At 40.9% G+C, this 17,051-nt stretch overlaps 1 protein-coding gene across 1 annotated transcript; it reads left to right on the forward strand.

The window, feature by feature from the left end:
• Nucleotides 1-2,996: 2,996 nt before the first annotated feature.
• igsf10 (immunoglobulin superfamily, member 10) lies at nt 2,997-16,155 on the forward strand. The gene is made up of 10 exons (XM_030745295.1): nt 2,997-3,125; nt 3,394-3,677; nt 5,081-5,210; nt 5,986-6,376; nt 6,942-7,706; nt 7,922-9,676; nt 9,800-11,416; nt 11,824-12,727; nt 13,343-13,709; nt 13,787-16,155. The coding sequence occupies exons 2-10, from the start codon at nt 3,475-3,477 to the stop codon at nt 15,335-15,337; spliced, it is 7,683 nt and encodes a 2,560-aa protein (XP_030601155.1). The 5' UTR covers nt 2,997-3,125; nt 3,394-3,474; the 3' UTR covers nt 15,338-16,155.
• Nucleotides 16,156-17,051: the final 896 nt, after the last annotated feature.

Consider the following 17,051-nt stretch of genomic DNA (forward strand, 5'->3'; position numbering starts at 1 on the left):
CTTTTCTGCTTCCCTAATATACAAAATCACTTTGATGCTTATGCTTTCCAATCCAAACTGTTAAAAAGGACTGTCTGCGTATTTACTGCTCTATAAAGCACATTGCTGGAACAAGCACACCTGCAGACAGATGCGTAGACATATAAACTTCAATTATTTTGCACATCACAGATAGACTATTGCACCAGATAATTAGAGTGAGTTCCATTTGTAAATTGAACTACATACACAAAAATGTCTAAACTAAAACTTCTTGATTCAGAAAAATAGAGAAAACATAAAATATCCTGAATAGTTGTGAGGAAAAACATGTCAGGGATGTAGAGAGTGTCTCATGTAAGGCGATATTGTTTCCAAACCACACTATTCCTGTCATTCACCTCCTGCAGAGGAGGGCCCCCAGTCAAAACCAAGCATTAAATGAGAAGGACTGAAGCCAGTGCTGTATGTTTTTGCAGATTCCTCAGAGCCTACCAGCTAGCTGTAGCTTTTTACAGACCATCTCCTCCACATTCCCTTTAGCCCACACTGAATGCAGAGAAAAAGAGAGCAATGTCATAACTATATCATTTGGCATGGTGCTGCCATGTTTGTGTAAACATTATTATTAAAAATCAAAGTCTATTGAAAAAAAAACACCTTAAAATGTGCAGCCAGGAGAGATTTAAAGGTCTTAGCTTGAAGAACAGTACAGCTGCCCTCGCAGTGCTCCTCATCTGGAGCAAATTAAAGCCAAAGGGAAACAGTTTCCTCAGCCAGAAAAAGGATGGACGAAACTCAACTTTGTGATCAGCAGAACCACAAACAAACAAATTCTGTTGTACTGGCCACATAGCTATCCACATGCAAGCACAGACTCACAAAACCTGTTGCAAACTATGCTCGTCCCATCATCTCCCCTATTCAACCCCCTAAGCCTCTTATCACTACCATTTTCCATGTCTCAGAAGAGGCTTAACTTCTCAGTTATAATGATGACTTGGATCAAGACATAATTAACTCGAGTATGTGTCTGCCCAGAAGAGAGAAAAAAAATCTATTCTGTTAGCAGATAAAACTCACTCTAACTGGGTTGGACATGAAATCCTGCATAATTAAATTAAGTCCTGTTTGTATAAGATTACTTGTGAAAGATGAGAACAGAGCCTGACTAAACTCCAATCGTTACAGCAATTGGCAAGTAAATCAAGAGTGTGGGCGTCAATAGACTAGGAGAATCAAAACTAGGAGTAAAAATTAGCGGTACAGTTAAACCAGTTAATAAGTTAAATGCACACTTACATCTGACACATAGTGACAATTACAGAGAAGAGAAGAGAAGAGAAGAGAAGAGAAGAGAAGAGAAGAGAAGAGAAGAGAAGAGAAGAGAAGAGAAGAGAAGAGAAGAGAAGAGAAGAGAAGAGAAGAGAAGAGAAGAGAAGAGAAGAGAAGAGAAGAGAAGAGAAGAGAAGAGTTCGTTGGCCATATGTGTTGGTGTGTTATCCAGATGTACAAGTAAACAACACTGATGACACAACCCATAGAATATGACAACCTTCCCTGTGACCTGAAGTAACTAATGAATGGGAAGCCCTATATGCACACAAATAACTAACCCAATAACACAAGCAATCGTCTCTCATTCCTCTGCGGTTGTAAATGTACCTGAAAGGTTGGCAGTGAGTTATTAGTTAGTTCACAAGCATCTGAAAAGGAATGCCAGACCACTTTCTGTGAGTAGTTTCTGATAAACTGAGCCAGCTGTTGAGTGTCACAACTGTAAAAGCCTCTTTTATTACTCGTTACTTAGTCATGATTTACGCTTTAGTATAATGATAAAGCTTAGTGAGATGATTTTAAGCCATCCCTCATTATTTTATTGTTATCGTATTATATTTGGTCATTTTATTATTACCTGGCATTTATTTCAGTCTGTTTGCCCTATGGAGAAAAATGTTATCTGATACTAAATAGTTTCTAAGCAGTGGTAGTTGCTTCATAATGATGACAGATGGCTATCGAGTGGCAAAAAGGTGGGGAAACAAATTAGTAACTTGATAGCAACAAAATATATCTGCTTTATGTTAACAGGACAACCTTAGCAATTCATTCCACTAATTGCTAAAGTTTAACAATCAATATAACAGCTAGTGTGCATGTGCATCTGGTTGTGTGTATGTTGTTTAACAGCGTGGATGTGGTGAACCACCAGCTTTGTAAATAGAGGCAAAATCTCACACGGTGTAATTTACAGATGCTGGTGAGGTTTGATGTTCACAATTTAATGAGCTCTGTTTACATATGACTCTTTACATATGAAGAACAGAGGACATGCAAGATGCTTGTGTAAAGGAACAGTTTAATGACTTTTGTGATTGAACACACCGGTTGAATGAATGGTATGTAGGGGGGGTGGGGGAGAAACTCAGGCCCAGAATGGTGGTTTGTTTGTGGAATTTATCATCAGAAAAACACAAAACAAACAGCAAACCAATTTATTCAAATGACCCATTTGATAGGAGAGAAGAAAGTGAACTGGATGTCGCTATTATCTGTAACACATTTGTCCTGGTTCATTGTGGCAGAAATGTGTTTCCATCTGACAGAAAGACTTTCACAGACAAGAGTTTGTGCAGTTTGTGTATACACAGTTGGGGTACTGAGTCCAAATTTAATCACAGAAAAGCAGGATTAAATAAAAACAATATATAACAAATCACATCAGGAAAGTGGTCAGATTCTTCAATAAGACATATGATCTTCTGAGTTTAGTCATATAAGTCAAAAATTATTGTCTTGGCAGCGGTTAATATTTCCACTATCAGTCCCAGTAATTCAAGATGAGGAAGAGTTGTGTTGGCCTATAACTGTCGATCAGATGTTTCAAACAAAACATATTTAGCTGTGGTTTCCCTAGAATTGCATTACAGCAGAAAATAAAAGAGGAGGAGGAGACTGAAGTGTGCGCTCTGCTGCAGGCGCTCACAGAGCAATGACTCTAGTCCTTCTGTGCTTACACCGTGTGCTCATCTAAGGACTCAAACTGGAGAACTACTGAAACTGAATGTGGACTTTAAACAGTTTGACTCGGATTTTCTCATTCCTGCTCCTGCAGCAATTCCCTCTTCTACAGATGTTTAAGTGCGGTGAGAGAAAATGTAGATAATGCAGGTTTTTTTTAAGGGTTTAAATTCCTCTGTGAATATTTGACTTCTGCAGGGGTATATTTCTCATTGTTGCACATATTTTGCTTGTACTTTTTGACTTTGATTTTCCTTATGAATGCTCTTCCTTAAGTTTTCTTCTTTGTAAATAATGAATGGCAAAGATATAAATAAAATATTCAGGAATATGGAAGAATGGATTAAATGACTTGCAAATTAAAGCTATCTATCCTTATCCCTCTCTCTTCAGGTCGGTTTCATTAATGGTTCAAGACAAAGTTCTGTCCTGATTACCCCTGCAGCCGAAGCACCCTCCCCCCTCCCATGCACAATGATTGTATGTGTGTCCAGCTCTCCATACCTGCAGAGGTGGTTGCTGAAGACTCTGTTGTTCCTGGCTGCTGTGCTGCCTTCAAGTGCTGACTGTCCCAAACCATGTGCCTGCCATGTTCCCACTGAAGTGCACTGTACCTTCAGATACCTAACTGCAGTACCTGACCACATCCAGCCAGCTGTGGAAAAAATTAACCTCGGGTAAGAGCTCACGTGCACATACTCTAGGGGAAAAATCATTTTACTGAGTGATTTAAACCGCAGACTTCATAAGCAGACTCTATACTACTTCTACGAGTTAAACTGGTTTAACAACCATATATATATATATGGACAGTATATAACTACTGTCCAAAAAAAAAAAAACAACAGACCCTAACAGCTTTTAGATTTCTGCACTTTAAGATGCTTAGCTTCACAAAACAGTGCAAAAATAACCACTCTGGTCAGTTTCACCACTGGCAAAGAAACATAAAGGTCCCACCCTGTCCTCCAGCTAATAGCTGTTTCTATGCTAAAAATTCTAAAATACATGATGCTGGAGTTTATTGTCTCATGAAGTGTTACTTCTATCCTGCCTGTGGTGGTGTGGTAAAGGAGGTGTTGCTGCTTCAGGCTGCAGGAGGAAATAACAGTTAATATTGACTGTAGTAATATTTCCCCCTAGAAGTGTCAGGTCCAAGGCCGTTATAGTGTGCGCTGACTCATGCATGGCTTACTGGTGAACTGAGTTATCATAAAAACATTAAGTCTTGTTACCTCTTACTAAGGTTTACTTCAAGTAACTCTATACTTCACATGCTACAAAAAGCATGCTGAACTAACATTATTGGATTAAAAATATGAAGTATTTTTAGTGATATAATTATAGTGATATAATAGTGATATATGATATTAATAATATTAGTAATCATCAATCACAATAGATAGCTGGTCTTGTTTAAACCTTGTGAGTCTGTGTGTGTCATGATGGCAAAATGTGATGGTGACCTACAGTGGCTAGAAGTACCATCCATCATATGTTAGAGGGAGGGTAACATGAGAAAGAGACATGGGTTCCTCTGGCTCCTCTAACTCCTAGCATCCTTTACTCAGTAATCATGGCTCTGACCACACATATCTTCCAAATATACCTTCATTTGAACCACCTTTAAAGCATCTTTAAAGTACTCAAAACCACATTTATGGTAGTTCCTGCTAGAGGAGGTTTCTCTGAGATCATATTCTGCTACAATGACACACACAGCCTCTCATTCATAGCAATTGATGGTAATTAAAATAATTAAATTGCTTGAATGAGTAGCATTTTAAGCATCTAATATGGCAATATAAGGCCAATACTTACCTCTAGTTCACCTACTTAGGTGTTTTCACTCATTTACCTGATTAGACGTCTGGATTAGGATGAATGATGACAAGTTCTATCTTTATTACCAGCATTGGCCACCTGTCTTCAACCTGAGCAGAGATCTTATCTAGTATCTTATCTAATACCTGTGGGTGTGCAGGACCTCAGAAATATTTCAATGATATTTGTGTGTAGTATATTTGGTGTATAATATTTGGTTATCAAAGTGATAACCAAAACCTTTTTTTAATTTTAGGTACAACAGTATAACTGTCCTGAGAGAAAATGATCTTTCAGGGCTTAAGAACTTGGAGCTGTTGATGCTACATAGCAACACTATACACACTACTGAAGACAGAGCCTTCAAAGACCTCGAGTCATTACAGGTAAAATCTTTTGTAAACAAATTACCTCTGTTAATTTCCCTGCAATATGTAAAAATATATATTTGAGTGTGACAAGCCTGCTGACATCATACGAATTAGTTCAATATTTCGGTGATGACAAATAAGCAGATAAATAAGTAGATCTTTCTGACATAAACCAGGAATTTTGTTTGCAATATCTGCTAGGAGGGATGGGAATGTTGTTGTTTAGCCCACACTGAATGTAAATAAATCAAAAAGCATATAATAACAACGCAAGTACCAGGGAAAAGCATTAAGAGTCATCAGTTATAAAAGAACAGGGTTATTTTTCTTTATTAAAATTATAAAGTGATTAAATAAAAACAAATCCAGACACAAGTAGATCTGTCTAAAAAGATTGATGATAACCAGTATAAGTAAATCCAGAATAACAGCATCACAGAGTCCAGACTTGGAAAAACAGAGTTGCATCAATTCTTTTCTGGCACATTTTCACAAAAATTAAACACCTCATGTTCCACAAAGAAAGCATTATTGTTGGGCTTTATAATGGAATCAATTGTGTTACATTTCTGCTCACAAGAATTGTGTGTGCGTGCATGCGTGCCTGTGTGTGTGTGTGTTATGTATGGTGGTCTCTGATAACTGGATCCTTGCACTTTTCCAGACTAAATAAACAGTTTGACAATAATTCATGGTATGTCTATAAAAACGCTGTTGTGTGTTGACATAATAGTCTTCAGTCATCATTGTTTTAACAAACATTTCCATTTTCCTAATTGTGTTTTCAAAGGTCCTGAAGATGTCATACAATAAAGTAAAGATTATCAACAAAGAGACGTTCAAAGGCTTGGACAGCCTGCTGAGACTCCACATGGACCACAACCACATTGAGTTTATAAACCCAGAGGCTTTCTTTGGCCTTACCAACTTAGAATTGGTTAATCTGGAGGGTAACTACCTCCAGCAGCTCCACCCGGACACATTTATCACACTGAGACACAGCCAGGTTTTCAGGCTATCAAGAGTAAGAAACATCCACCTGTCAGACAACCTTCTGACCACTCTGCCTGCAGACATTTTCTCAGGCTGCAGTGAGTTACAAAGTGTCTTCCTCCACGGCAACCCCTGGAAGTGTGACTGCCGTATGAAATGGTTCTCCTTGTGGGCACAGAGAAACACAGGTAAGGAGTGCATATAAAATTGTAGCATGGTTAAAAGCTAAGAAAGCCACTTACTAAATCTAAACAGTTTCTTTGGCATTAAAACCAAAGAAACTTTCTCTAAACCTTTGTAAACCAACATTTGCTACCAGCTTTAATAAGACACATCTGGTGAAGTTGTTGGCAGCATTTGTTGTTGTACTCAGGTTTTCACAGAAGTATGTTTTTCTCCTAAAACCTAATAGTGCATGGGATTGTATCCCAGGCAAGAACAGCATATCCAAGAGAAGCATATAAATCTTTGCAGAGACATTAGAGGAAGCAGATATCATATCATTTTTTCATCATAAGAGCCACAGAAAACAGTGAAGACACAGAAGAACAAAAGTTTTACATTTTATTTATGACTTGGCACGTGCAAAGGTCAACTCAAATATCACAATTCTGTATTGTGATCATGACCTTTTGTGGTTCACAAGTTTTACTTGCTAGTTTTGCATTGGCTGGAACATAAGAGTAAAAGTGTAAATTTTCCTTTCTTCCATGAATCCAGCTAACCATTGAACTGCTCAATAATTGTTTCCAGGTGTGCTGAAATGCAGGCAAGACAGGAGATATCCCAGAGGCCTGTGCCCCGTTTGTGAAAATCCTCTGCTTTACCGCAACAGACCTCTTGCCCTTCTTCCCAACGATGCCTTTCCTTGTACCAAACCTTGGATCCATCCCCATCTAAAGCAGAAAAACATTAGCCTGGATGAAGGAGACTTCATTCCGGTTTCCCCCAAGGACTTTATTGCCCCATTAGGCTCAATACAAATGAACCTGACTGACCAGTTTCACAATGATGCCAGTGTAACCTGCACTGTGCAGAGGCCAACTGCTTTTGAGAACCTGACACAAACCTTGGAGGAAGAGGAAGGAAACAACGTCACTGTGCTTACCACTGGCATAACTACATATTTGGTGTGCAATATGAACTATGAACACATTCAGCAACTGTGGCAGATCCTAGCCACCTACAGTGACTCTCCAATGAGGCTAGAGAGAGGTTTAATGCTGGCCAGAAGCCCAGAAATGGTGTACCAGTATAGTCAGATAAAAACAAAGGATCTAGAGGGAGAAATTAACACAAATATTGAGGCTGAGATTAAAGCCTCCCCTGCATGGTTAATGCAGGGAGAAGTGAGTTTCCAGCTTGACCGCACTACTACCACCTTCTCTGCTCTGCACATTAAGTACCAGTCTGTGGTAAACCTACGTATGGAAAGCACACCACCTAAGAGAGACCGCTATTCCTGGGTTATGATCAAACAAGATAATCAAACCAAGACTGAGTACACTGTACTTACAGGTGGGTATCTTAGATTAACTCCTAATAGCTCAGTGATGTGACTTTTACTTAGGTAAACATGCACCCATAACTGAACTTTTAACTTCTGCATGAAAATATAATGAGCATTTCAATTGCTAAAACAGAACGCATTGTAAAAAATGAATTTAGAATTCAGATTTATTTTTTGCATGAAAACAGTTATTACTTTATCAAATATTTACTTTTTAACCTAGGTGGTGTGGTACAGTTGAACTGCCAAATCCAGGGTGAGCCAAAGCCTCTGTTGGAGTGGATTTTACCGGATGCAAGTAAGGTGAGAGCTCCTTATTCCAGTGAGGACAGGAGAATAATAATTACTGCTGAAGGGAAGTTCACTCTTCGAGGTGCAGATATCTCTGACACAGGCCTCTACTGGTGCATTGCCACAAACTACCTGGATGCAGATATCCTCATCTTTCGAGTGACAGTTCTGTCCCCTGATGTGGAACAGGCTGAGGTCAATGGTGTCCAGCTCTCCAGGCCACTGGGTGAAAAGCTTGTCTTCGACTGTGGCTCCTCAGGGAGTCCTGAGGCCTCAGTATCTTGGATTCTCCCTGACCACTCAGTACTGGACATGTTTCACGGGAACAGAAAAGTCTTTAAGAATGGAACACTGTTGATTGAGGGTCTCACAGCGAGGGATCGAGGATTTTATAGGTGTTTAGTTGCTAATCATCTTGGAGTTGACCTGCTTGTGTCTCAGGTGACAGTAACTGACAAAAGGCCCGAGACGGCAACGGTTTTTGACAGTGAAGGATCAGGGATGATGAAGGAGGTCACGATGGATTCTAACTTGACACAAAATACAGCCAAACTCAGTGAGATACCCCACTCTCAGTCTGCTCACAGTACTAGCCAGGAATCTAGGACCATCACTTCAGATCGACCTTACCCCAGACACAGATCACATGGGAGAGTAGGTTTTGGAGGTAGACTGGGACAGAGAAGGAGGGGGTCAGTCCACAACAGGCACATCTGGAGTAGTAGGGTCTTTAATAAAGTTTCCAGGAAAGTAGACCCACAGAAGTTTGCAGAATTTATGAAAAAAGCTCAAGATGGCTCGAGAAAAAAGACTGATAAAGAGAACGAGAGACCAAAATATGAAGACACACACACTGGTTATTCTGGTGATAATGAAATTGGCTCTGGTGAGGGTCAAAATGAAGACCATCTCATTGTTCTCCCAATGATAGTACAACCAACAGCAAATAAGCCACAAAGAATATTTGGTCAAACTGAAACAGTAACAACCACACAAATAAGTGAGGGACATATTTTAGCAACAACGGAAAATGACATGGAAAACAGATTCAGCAATCACATTCATTCAAGTAAAATAATAGAAAATAGAAACATGCCAACCACAGAGCCATACATGCAGTCCACACATATGCCAATAAAGTCCACATTCACAAAAGTTCCAGAGTTGATTGAGACAAAGAAGTTTTACACCCTGCAACCAGTCCAGCATACTGTGACAGACTCTTCACAAGAAACCCAACTCCAGCTATCAGGAGAAGCACCTGCAGAGCCAGAGACATCCACAGAGGGTGCATTTTTTTCAACTACAGACCCTAATGTTACTCCAATGAGAGATGAACCGGGTCCAGTGGACCTAGTCATCCATACAGACCCTGAAAGCCAAACCACATTCACAGCAGTCACCACTACAAACAGACAGCAAGACAAGATCACCTTCCGCACTACCCAGACAATAAAATCCCCACACCTGCCTGCCGGATCCACTATCATCTCCCGGCAGCACATACACATCATCCCACGCAAGAACAACAGAGGAAAGGGTGGCAGGAGGATCTTCCAAGGCCGCAGAAGGATCATTAAACCAAACAGGATTCATGACATACAGTCCTTTATCAATAAACTTAAACAGTCCACTATAAGTAAAGAAGGGAATGCCTCTGTGCCATATCAAATTCAGCTGACCACAGGTAAGAAACCTTGTTCTCAAAAACCTTGTGGTTTTGTGCTTAAATTTTGTATAAATACTAAATGTATAAATAACCAGTTATGACTCTATCAATTATTTTTTACATGGTTCATTTTTTTCCCAGACTGTAACTGTGATACGGATAAAAAGAAGATAGCAACCACTGATCTGCAGGTGGTCAGACCAACAGCACCTCCTAGTCCATCGCTACAAAAAACAAATAGACCTGCCTCTACACAAAAAACTGTTGCTTCTACCACAAGTCATTACGTGACTTCAGATCCTCCATTCACCAATGCTCAGTCTAGATCAGAGATCTCCAGTGAGTACATAACATCAGCTGGTGCCTCTGAACTGGATCCTACACCTGATCCATTTTTTATCACAGCTAAAGAACTATCAGTCCCCACCACGGCCACTACTACATCTGCCTCTAAGGTTATTCGGGGAAGAATTCCGTGGAACAAGTTGTTTGGAAGCAGAGGAAAGGAAAGGATACTCAGCAGGCTTAGGAAGCCATTGACCACACCAAAAACCTCGACTACAGCTGAAACAACACTGACCCTAACCACAACCAGTGTTCTTATGCCTGCTACTTCTGCAAACATATTGGTTGAAGCGGATACTTTGTCACCATCCAGACACACACAGAGCAAAGAAAGTTCATTAGATGATGACTATGGAGATACATCTTCTGCTGATTTTCAGTTCACAACACTGGGTTCCAGCTTGCACCAAATACCTGTTACTAGTTTATCTGACTACTCCCAGTCTTATACCACTGCTGAAACGCCACCAGAATTACAAACTCTACCCTCTCCACCCACTGTCAAACCCATCCATCAGAAAAATCCAGATGTAACATTGTCATCTGGGTCTGGAGGACCACCTGATAATTTGCTTGTAATCAGACAGAGGCCTGGTAGGACAAGAGGACGACTCGGGCGGAGAAGGATGCCCTTTAGGCGAAGAAGACCACTAAGGAAACCTGGAATTACTAAAGTACATCCTACTGAGGCATCAAGTACAGAGGCAACAAGCACAGAAACCACAGTGGAGGCAGCCACACAATCACAACATGCTGTTTCAGTCTATAATTCCCTGTACACACCATCTCGAAAAGATAGCAGAACCACACTGGTTGACCAAAGATCTAAGGAGGAGAGTGACCTATATGAGGAATTTGACTGGGCATCTAGTGGTTCATCAACTTATACAACCACCCAGACACCTTTGATTACCTTAGCCACATATGATCCTGCCACTATCCTGATACCACATATAGCAAAAGGACTTCACACAACAACTCAGACCAGAATCCACAGCAACATCAGACCACTACCACAAAGGAACAATGGTGACACCAGTCGTAGGTTACTGGTGGAGAGAATTAGAACTTCTCTAAAAGGCAGTGGTGCTAAAGGCAATGGAGATAACTCTGACACAGTGACCATCCTTTCAGTTCAGCAAGGATACAATACCAGCACCCCTGCACCTTACATCAAGAAGAAGGATATTGCCATCTCGACTATTTATGATCAAGTCTCAAGATATGAAGCTACCAGTGCCAGTTATGCTGGCTTTGAACCCACTACGAAGGTCATGACAAGCAAACCCAAGATAGTGGGAGGAAATGCAGCTAGCTTTACTGTTCTGTCTAACTCAGATGCTTTCCTGCCATGCGAGGCTGTTGGAAACCCACAGCCAGTTATAACATGGAAACAATTGTCCCCAAGCACAGGTACAAAAAAAAATAATAAATTATCCATTCTCATCATTAAGAACAGCAAAATGTGAAAATTTTTGAGATATGGGGTGGCAATATTTCCACCATGTGAAAACAGCATTTGTTGTCAGGTGCGAGCATAAGCCATATATAGAAAAGACAATGTTTGTAAACACTGTACAAGCCAGTGAGAAAAAATCTGACAATTTTCAGATTTCAGCTTGACAGTTCTGAAATGCTTCTTTACATTTTGTGGTCCATTGCCAAATGAAAAAATATGAACATGATGAAACGGTGGTCAAAAATAGCAATACAGTAACACTGCCGTTAGCACTACTGCCAGTTATTTTGACTGATTTGTGTAGAATGTTTTGGATGTTTTAAAGGAAAATATTTCATTGTCTGATCTTTTTGTCTCACAGGAAGAAGCATTACCATTAAAGAGAGAATGGGCAAGTATGAGGTGCTGAGCAACGGCACACTGTCCATCCCAAATGCCACTGTTAAGGACCGAGGCCAGTACTTCTGTCTAGCTGAGAATAATCACGGATCAGATAAACTTATTATCACCCTCACTGTGGTAGCCTATCCCTCACGCATTCTAGAGCCAAAAATGCGTGAGATAAAATCGTATGCAGGAAACACAGTCGAGATGAAATGTAAAGCAGAGGGCCGGCCCATGCCTGTGATATCTTGGATCTTGGCCAACCGTACTCAAGTTTTGGGTCAAAACACAGAGAAGGGAAGAGTATCAGTATCTGCTGAGGGGACTCTGGTTATTGGGCATGTGTCTGTTTATGACAGAGGTCATTACAAATGTATTGCCAGTAATCCTGCTGGAGCTGACACTGCTACGGTCCGACTGCAGGTCGTGGCAGCTCCACCAGATATCGTGGAGGAGAAGCGGCAGCAGCTAAAAGCTAGTCTTGGCCAAAATTTATGGCTACCCTGCACTGGTCACGGCACCCCACAGCCTACTGTTCACTGGGTTCTCCATGATGGGTCAACAATACGATCTAACAGACCCGTAAGTGACACACGGATGTCCATGTATGAGAATGGGACTCTTCACATTAAGGCTGTGACTCCAGCCGATAGTGGAAAATATGAATGCATTGCTACCAGCTCGACTGGCTCAGAGCGAAGGGTCGTGACTCTGACAGTAGGAGCACAAGAATCTGCACCTCAGATAGTGGAGATATCCCAGCGCTTGACTGAGTTATCTTATGGGGATCAGCTAAGACTAAACTGTTCAGCAACAGGAGACCCTAAACCTAGGATAATCTGGAGGCTACCTTCCAAAACTGTGGTGGACCACTGGCACAGGTAAAAATGCCTTTATTCATAAAGTAGGTACAGTTAGGTAGGTACAATTACAGTTATATGACTAATAATACAATGTGCATGATTTGCTACTTATCAATTAGAAAGTATGTAGAGGTTTAGTTATGGAAGAAAAGTGGACTAAAAATCACCAAAACAAACTTATTTTTGCCTGTAGTTTCTCATGAAACAGTTAAACTGTTGAAGAATGTTCACTGACATACTGTAATGCTTACAGTACCAAAGTAAGCAATATGTATTTACTCCATACCATACCTTTTTGTAGGTTTTGTTGTCTGCACTGATTCCTTGGTTGTTCCTCTTAAATATATAAGCAGATCACTGATTTGACTGGGTAATTACTCTCTCTAAATATGAGGAAATGAAGTGCAGATATTGACCAAATGAACATAGTCAAATCACAGAAGTCACTCAAACGCCTGAGGGAGTTTGAGTGTATTTCCTTTATATTTTTCCTGACTATTAGTTTGTTCAGTGTGATAATAAAGAAAGCCTGGGACATATTTGGAGAATTATCTAAATGCCACTTTTGTAACTGCACATTGACAGCATTAAATGTTTAGATAAGTCTCTCTATACTCTTGTTTGTTTCTCCAGGATGGGCAGCAGGATAGTCGTTCTCGATAATGGTACTCTCACTGTTAATACTGTGAGTGATAAAGATGCCGGAGATTATATCTGTGTGGCCCGAAGCAAGATTGGTGATGATCTACAAGTTATGAAAGTCAGTGTATCAATGAAGCCAGCCAAGATAGAGCCTAAGCTACACAGCAAGAAGCAGGTGCCCTATGGTAAGGACTTAAAAGTGGACTGTAAAGCCTCAGGAGCCCCAAAGCCAGAGATCTCCTGGGGTCTACCAGACGGTACATTGGTCAACAGCGCTTTGCAGTCTGATGCCAGTAGTAGAGGAGGACGAGAGCGTCGCTACACACTGTTTGAAAATGGAACTCTTTATCTAAACCAGGTATTGTATCAAGCAGAAGTTGCATAAATTATATCAATACATATTTCAAATTTGACATTAGTGTCATATTTCTCTAGGTTGGAATGTCAGAGGAAGGGGACTACACCTGCTATGCTGAGAACCAGGTGGGAAAAGATGAGATGCATGTTCATATCAGCGTGGTTACAGCTTCCCCCAGTATACGTCCACACAGCCAGACCTACGCCAGAGTAAAGCCTGGAGGGAGCATCCGTTTTGACTGTGAGGCAACTGGGGAGCCTAAACCCAAAATATTGTGGATGCTGCCCAGTAATGATGTAATAGCAGCATCAAATGAACGCTACTTAATGCACGTTAATGGTTCTCTTGATATTAGAGACGTCAACGTAGTTGATGCAGGTGAGTATGTTTGTATGGCTCGCAATCCTGGTGGAGAAACCAGAAAAGTTTACAAGCTTGACATAGATGGGAATCCACCTGTGATCAATGGCTACAGACAGAACAGAACTGTCATTAAAGATATAGCATCTAAATACTCCAGGAAACTCATAGACTGTATGGCTGAAGGGGATCCCACTCCTACTATTACTTGGATCATGCCTGATAACATCTTTCTAACAGCACCATACGTTGGTAGTAGAATTAACGTCCACCTAAATGGGACACTAGAGATACGTAATGTGCGCCCTACTGATACAGCAGAGTTCATTTGCCTGGCTAAAAGTGATGGAGGAGAAGCAGTAATGGTGGTGCAGCTGATTGTTACAAGTATGCTCCAAAGGCCAATCTTCAAGAACCCCTTCAATGAACGTGTTGTGTCTCGGAATGGGAAAACCATAGTTCTGAATTGTTCTGCTGATGGACAGCCAACGCCAGAAATCATTTGGACTTTGCCTAATGGAACACGGCTTACTGGTGGAACTAGTCGTGGCTCTCGTTACCAAATAAACAATGATGGGACTTTGGTCATCCACAGTACTCACAAAGAAGATGCTGGGAAATATCGCTGTGGTGCCAAGAATCTCATGGGCTACATAGAGAAGCTAATAATTCTGGAGATTGGGCAGAAGCCTTACATCTTGACAAGGCCCAGGGGTGTTATACGCAGTATGTCTGGGGAGCCTCTCTTCCTTCACTGTCTATCTGATGGGAGTCCCAAACCAAGAATTTACTGGACCATCCCTGGTGGCCACACTCTTACTCGGCCTCAAGTCCTCGGCCGCTACCAGCTGGTAGAGAATGGTACTCTTGTAATTCAGGACACTACCCACCACGACCGTGGAAACTACATTTGCAGGGCTCGGAATGATGCCGGGGAGGCTATACTTACTGTCCCTGTTATTATCATTTCCTACCCTCCACGAATCACAATAGGACCACCTCCCAATGTGAGGGTAATGACTGGAAGACCTATTCAGCTCAACTGTGCTGCCACTGGGATCCCCAAGCCAGAGATCACCTGGGAGCTTCCCGATCATTCAGTTCTGTCAGCAGCAGAAAAGGGACGACCTATGGGTAGTGAACTGCTCCACCCTCAGGGCACACTAATCATCCAGAAGCCCACAGCCTCTGACTCTGGAACATACAAATGCCTTGCCAAGAACCACATAGGTACAGACTCAAAGGTCACATATGTACTTGTACTGTGATTAAAAAAATAGCTGAAGAACGACAGTATATGCAAATGTAAACATTAACAGACACATATTTACTGTCTGGTATCTGCACACTACAGTACCTATTGTCTCGTGGATTTGTGAAGCTCAAGACATGTGGAATACAGAAGGTGATTATGTAAGTAATTAACAGTAATTTTAAAGGGAATTTTAAAAAATGGAAAATCTTGCCCGGGGCTGCATGGTTGTTAATTTAACACTGAAACCAGGAGTCTGGAAAATCAGAGTTGGTATTCATTTGGGGTGATCCTCATGAGACAAATCATAGAGCCAAAACCTAAAGCGATTTCACTGACCTGCTGGTGGGCATAGTACCCAAACAGGAAGACAGAAATTATGCAGCAGATTGAAAGAAAAAAAAAATCTTCCCAAGAGGGTTTTAATCCCCTTTGGACAAATGTCCAGAGGCTGTTGCTGTCAAGACAGATAGCTTTGTCACTTAACTGGAAATGAAAAATATCTTTCAAGAGCAGTTCTGTGAGCTTCGGTGAGGAAAAGAGTTTATTAAAAAAAATGCTTGTTTTACACTGGACAAGGTACATTTTGTGTGTGTGTGTGTGTGTGTGTGTGTGTGTGTGTGTGTGTGTGTGTGTGTGTGTGTGTGTTGATAAAGGTTTAGATAGATTCCTTTATGTTTATTTGCAACACAATGGAATATAATACACATTACCAATCTATTGTGCTGTACATGAGAATTTACAGTAATGTTATACATTATGCTAATAATACAGTCTATGTATATCTGTGTGTAGTATCTACTTTATCAAAGTATGGGATGAAAACATAAAATTAAAAAGTAAAACATGGCTCCTGTCTTTTTATATCATTGTTTACTCAGTTGGGGACAAAAGAAAGAGACAGGGAAGAGTGTGCGGGGGGGGTTAAACTATAGGCAGCAAAAAGACACAAGCAGAAGTGTATTCACTCCTGGAATTTTAAGTGCAATGCGAGTGCAGGCCAGCTGTGAAAATAGTCCTTCACTGAATTTGTCAGTGCGCAGGATCCACAAGGGAGCCATTCCTTTTTGCTTGTGATGCACGCTGGTTTTACTGTGCTCCTGCAAATTAAACTGAAAGGTGAGGAGAAATGTTAATTTGTGTTATTTGATAACATGCATACATACCAGGCAGCACGGTGGCATGGTGGTCAGCACTGTTGTCACAGCGAGAAGGTCCTAGGTTTAAATCCACCATCTGGCTGGGGCCTCTCTGTGTGGTGTTTGCGTGTTCGCCCTGTATATGCGTGGGTTTTCTCTGGGCACTCCAGCTTCCTTCCACAGTCCAAAGACATGTAATTAGTGGGATTAGGTTAACTGGTGATTCTAAATTGCCCGTAGGTGTGAAAATAAGAGCAGATGGTTGTTTGTTTCTCTGTGTTAGCCCTGTAACAGGCTGGTGACCTGTCCTGGGTGTACCCTGCCTCTCACCCTATGGCAGCTGGGATACGCACCAGCAAAGTTCTGAAAAGGAAGAAAATGGATTGATACATACCATATACATCACGTAAGACATATTATGTTTGCTCTCTAACCACACTAATTTGGCAAATGTCAGCTGATTTATACTCTGTCCTTGTTCTACAGAAATATACCAGTACAGAGTATTTTACTTCAAGCCATGCCCTATGCCTTAACAACAACTGGAAACCATTTCTCAGTAAATTACTCCAATTTTGAATTGCCTATAAT

Source organism: Archocentrus centrarchus, chromosome 13, assembly GCF_007364275.1.
Source record: "Archocentrus centrarchus isolate MPI-CPG fArcCen1 chromosome 13, fArcCen1, whole genome shotgun sequence".
NCBI lineage: Eukaryota > Metazoa > Chordata > Actinopteri > Cichliformes > Cichlidae > Archocentrus > Archocentrus centrarchus.

Excerpts from the sequence above, each read along its gene's own strand:
- igsf10 (XM_030745295.1), top strand. The coding sequence starts at position 3,475 with ATGATTGTATGTGTGTCCAGCTCTCCATACCTGCAGAGGTGGTTGCTG. Across the intron at positions 7,707-7,921 it reads TGAGTACACTGTACTTACAG|GTGGTGTGGTACAGTTGAAC; the intron begins GTGGGTATCTTA and ends TTTTTAACCTAG. Across the intron at positions 9,677-9,799 it reads TCAAATTCAGCTGACCACAG|ACTGTAACTGTGATACGGAT; the intron begins GTAAGAAACCTT and ends TTTTTTTCCCAG.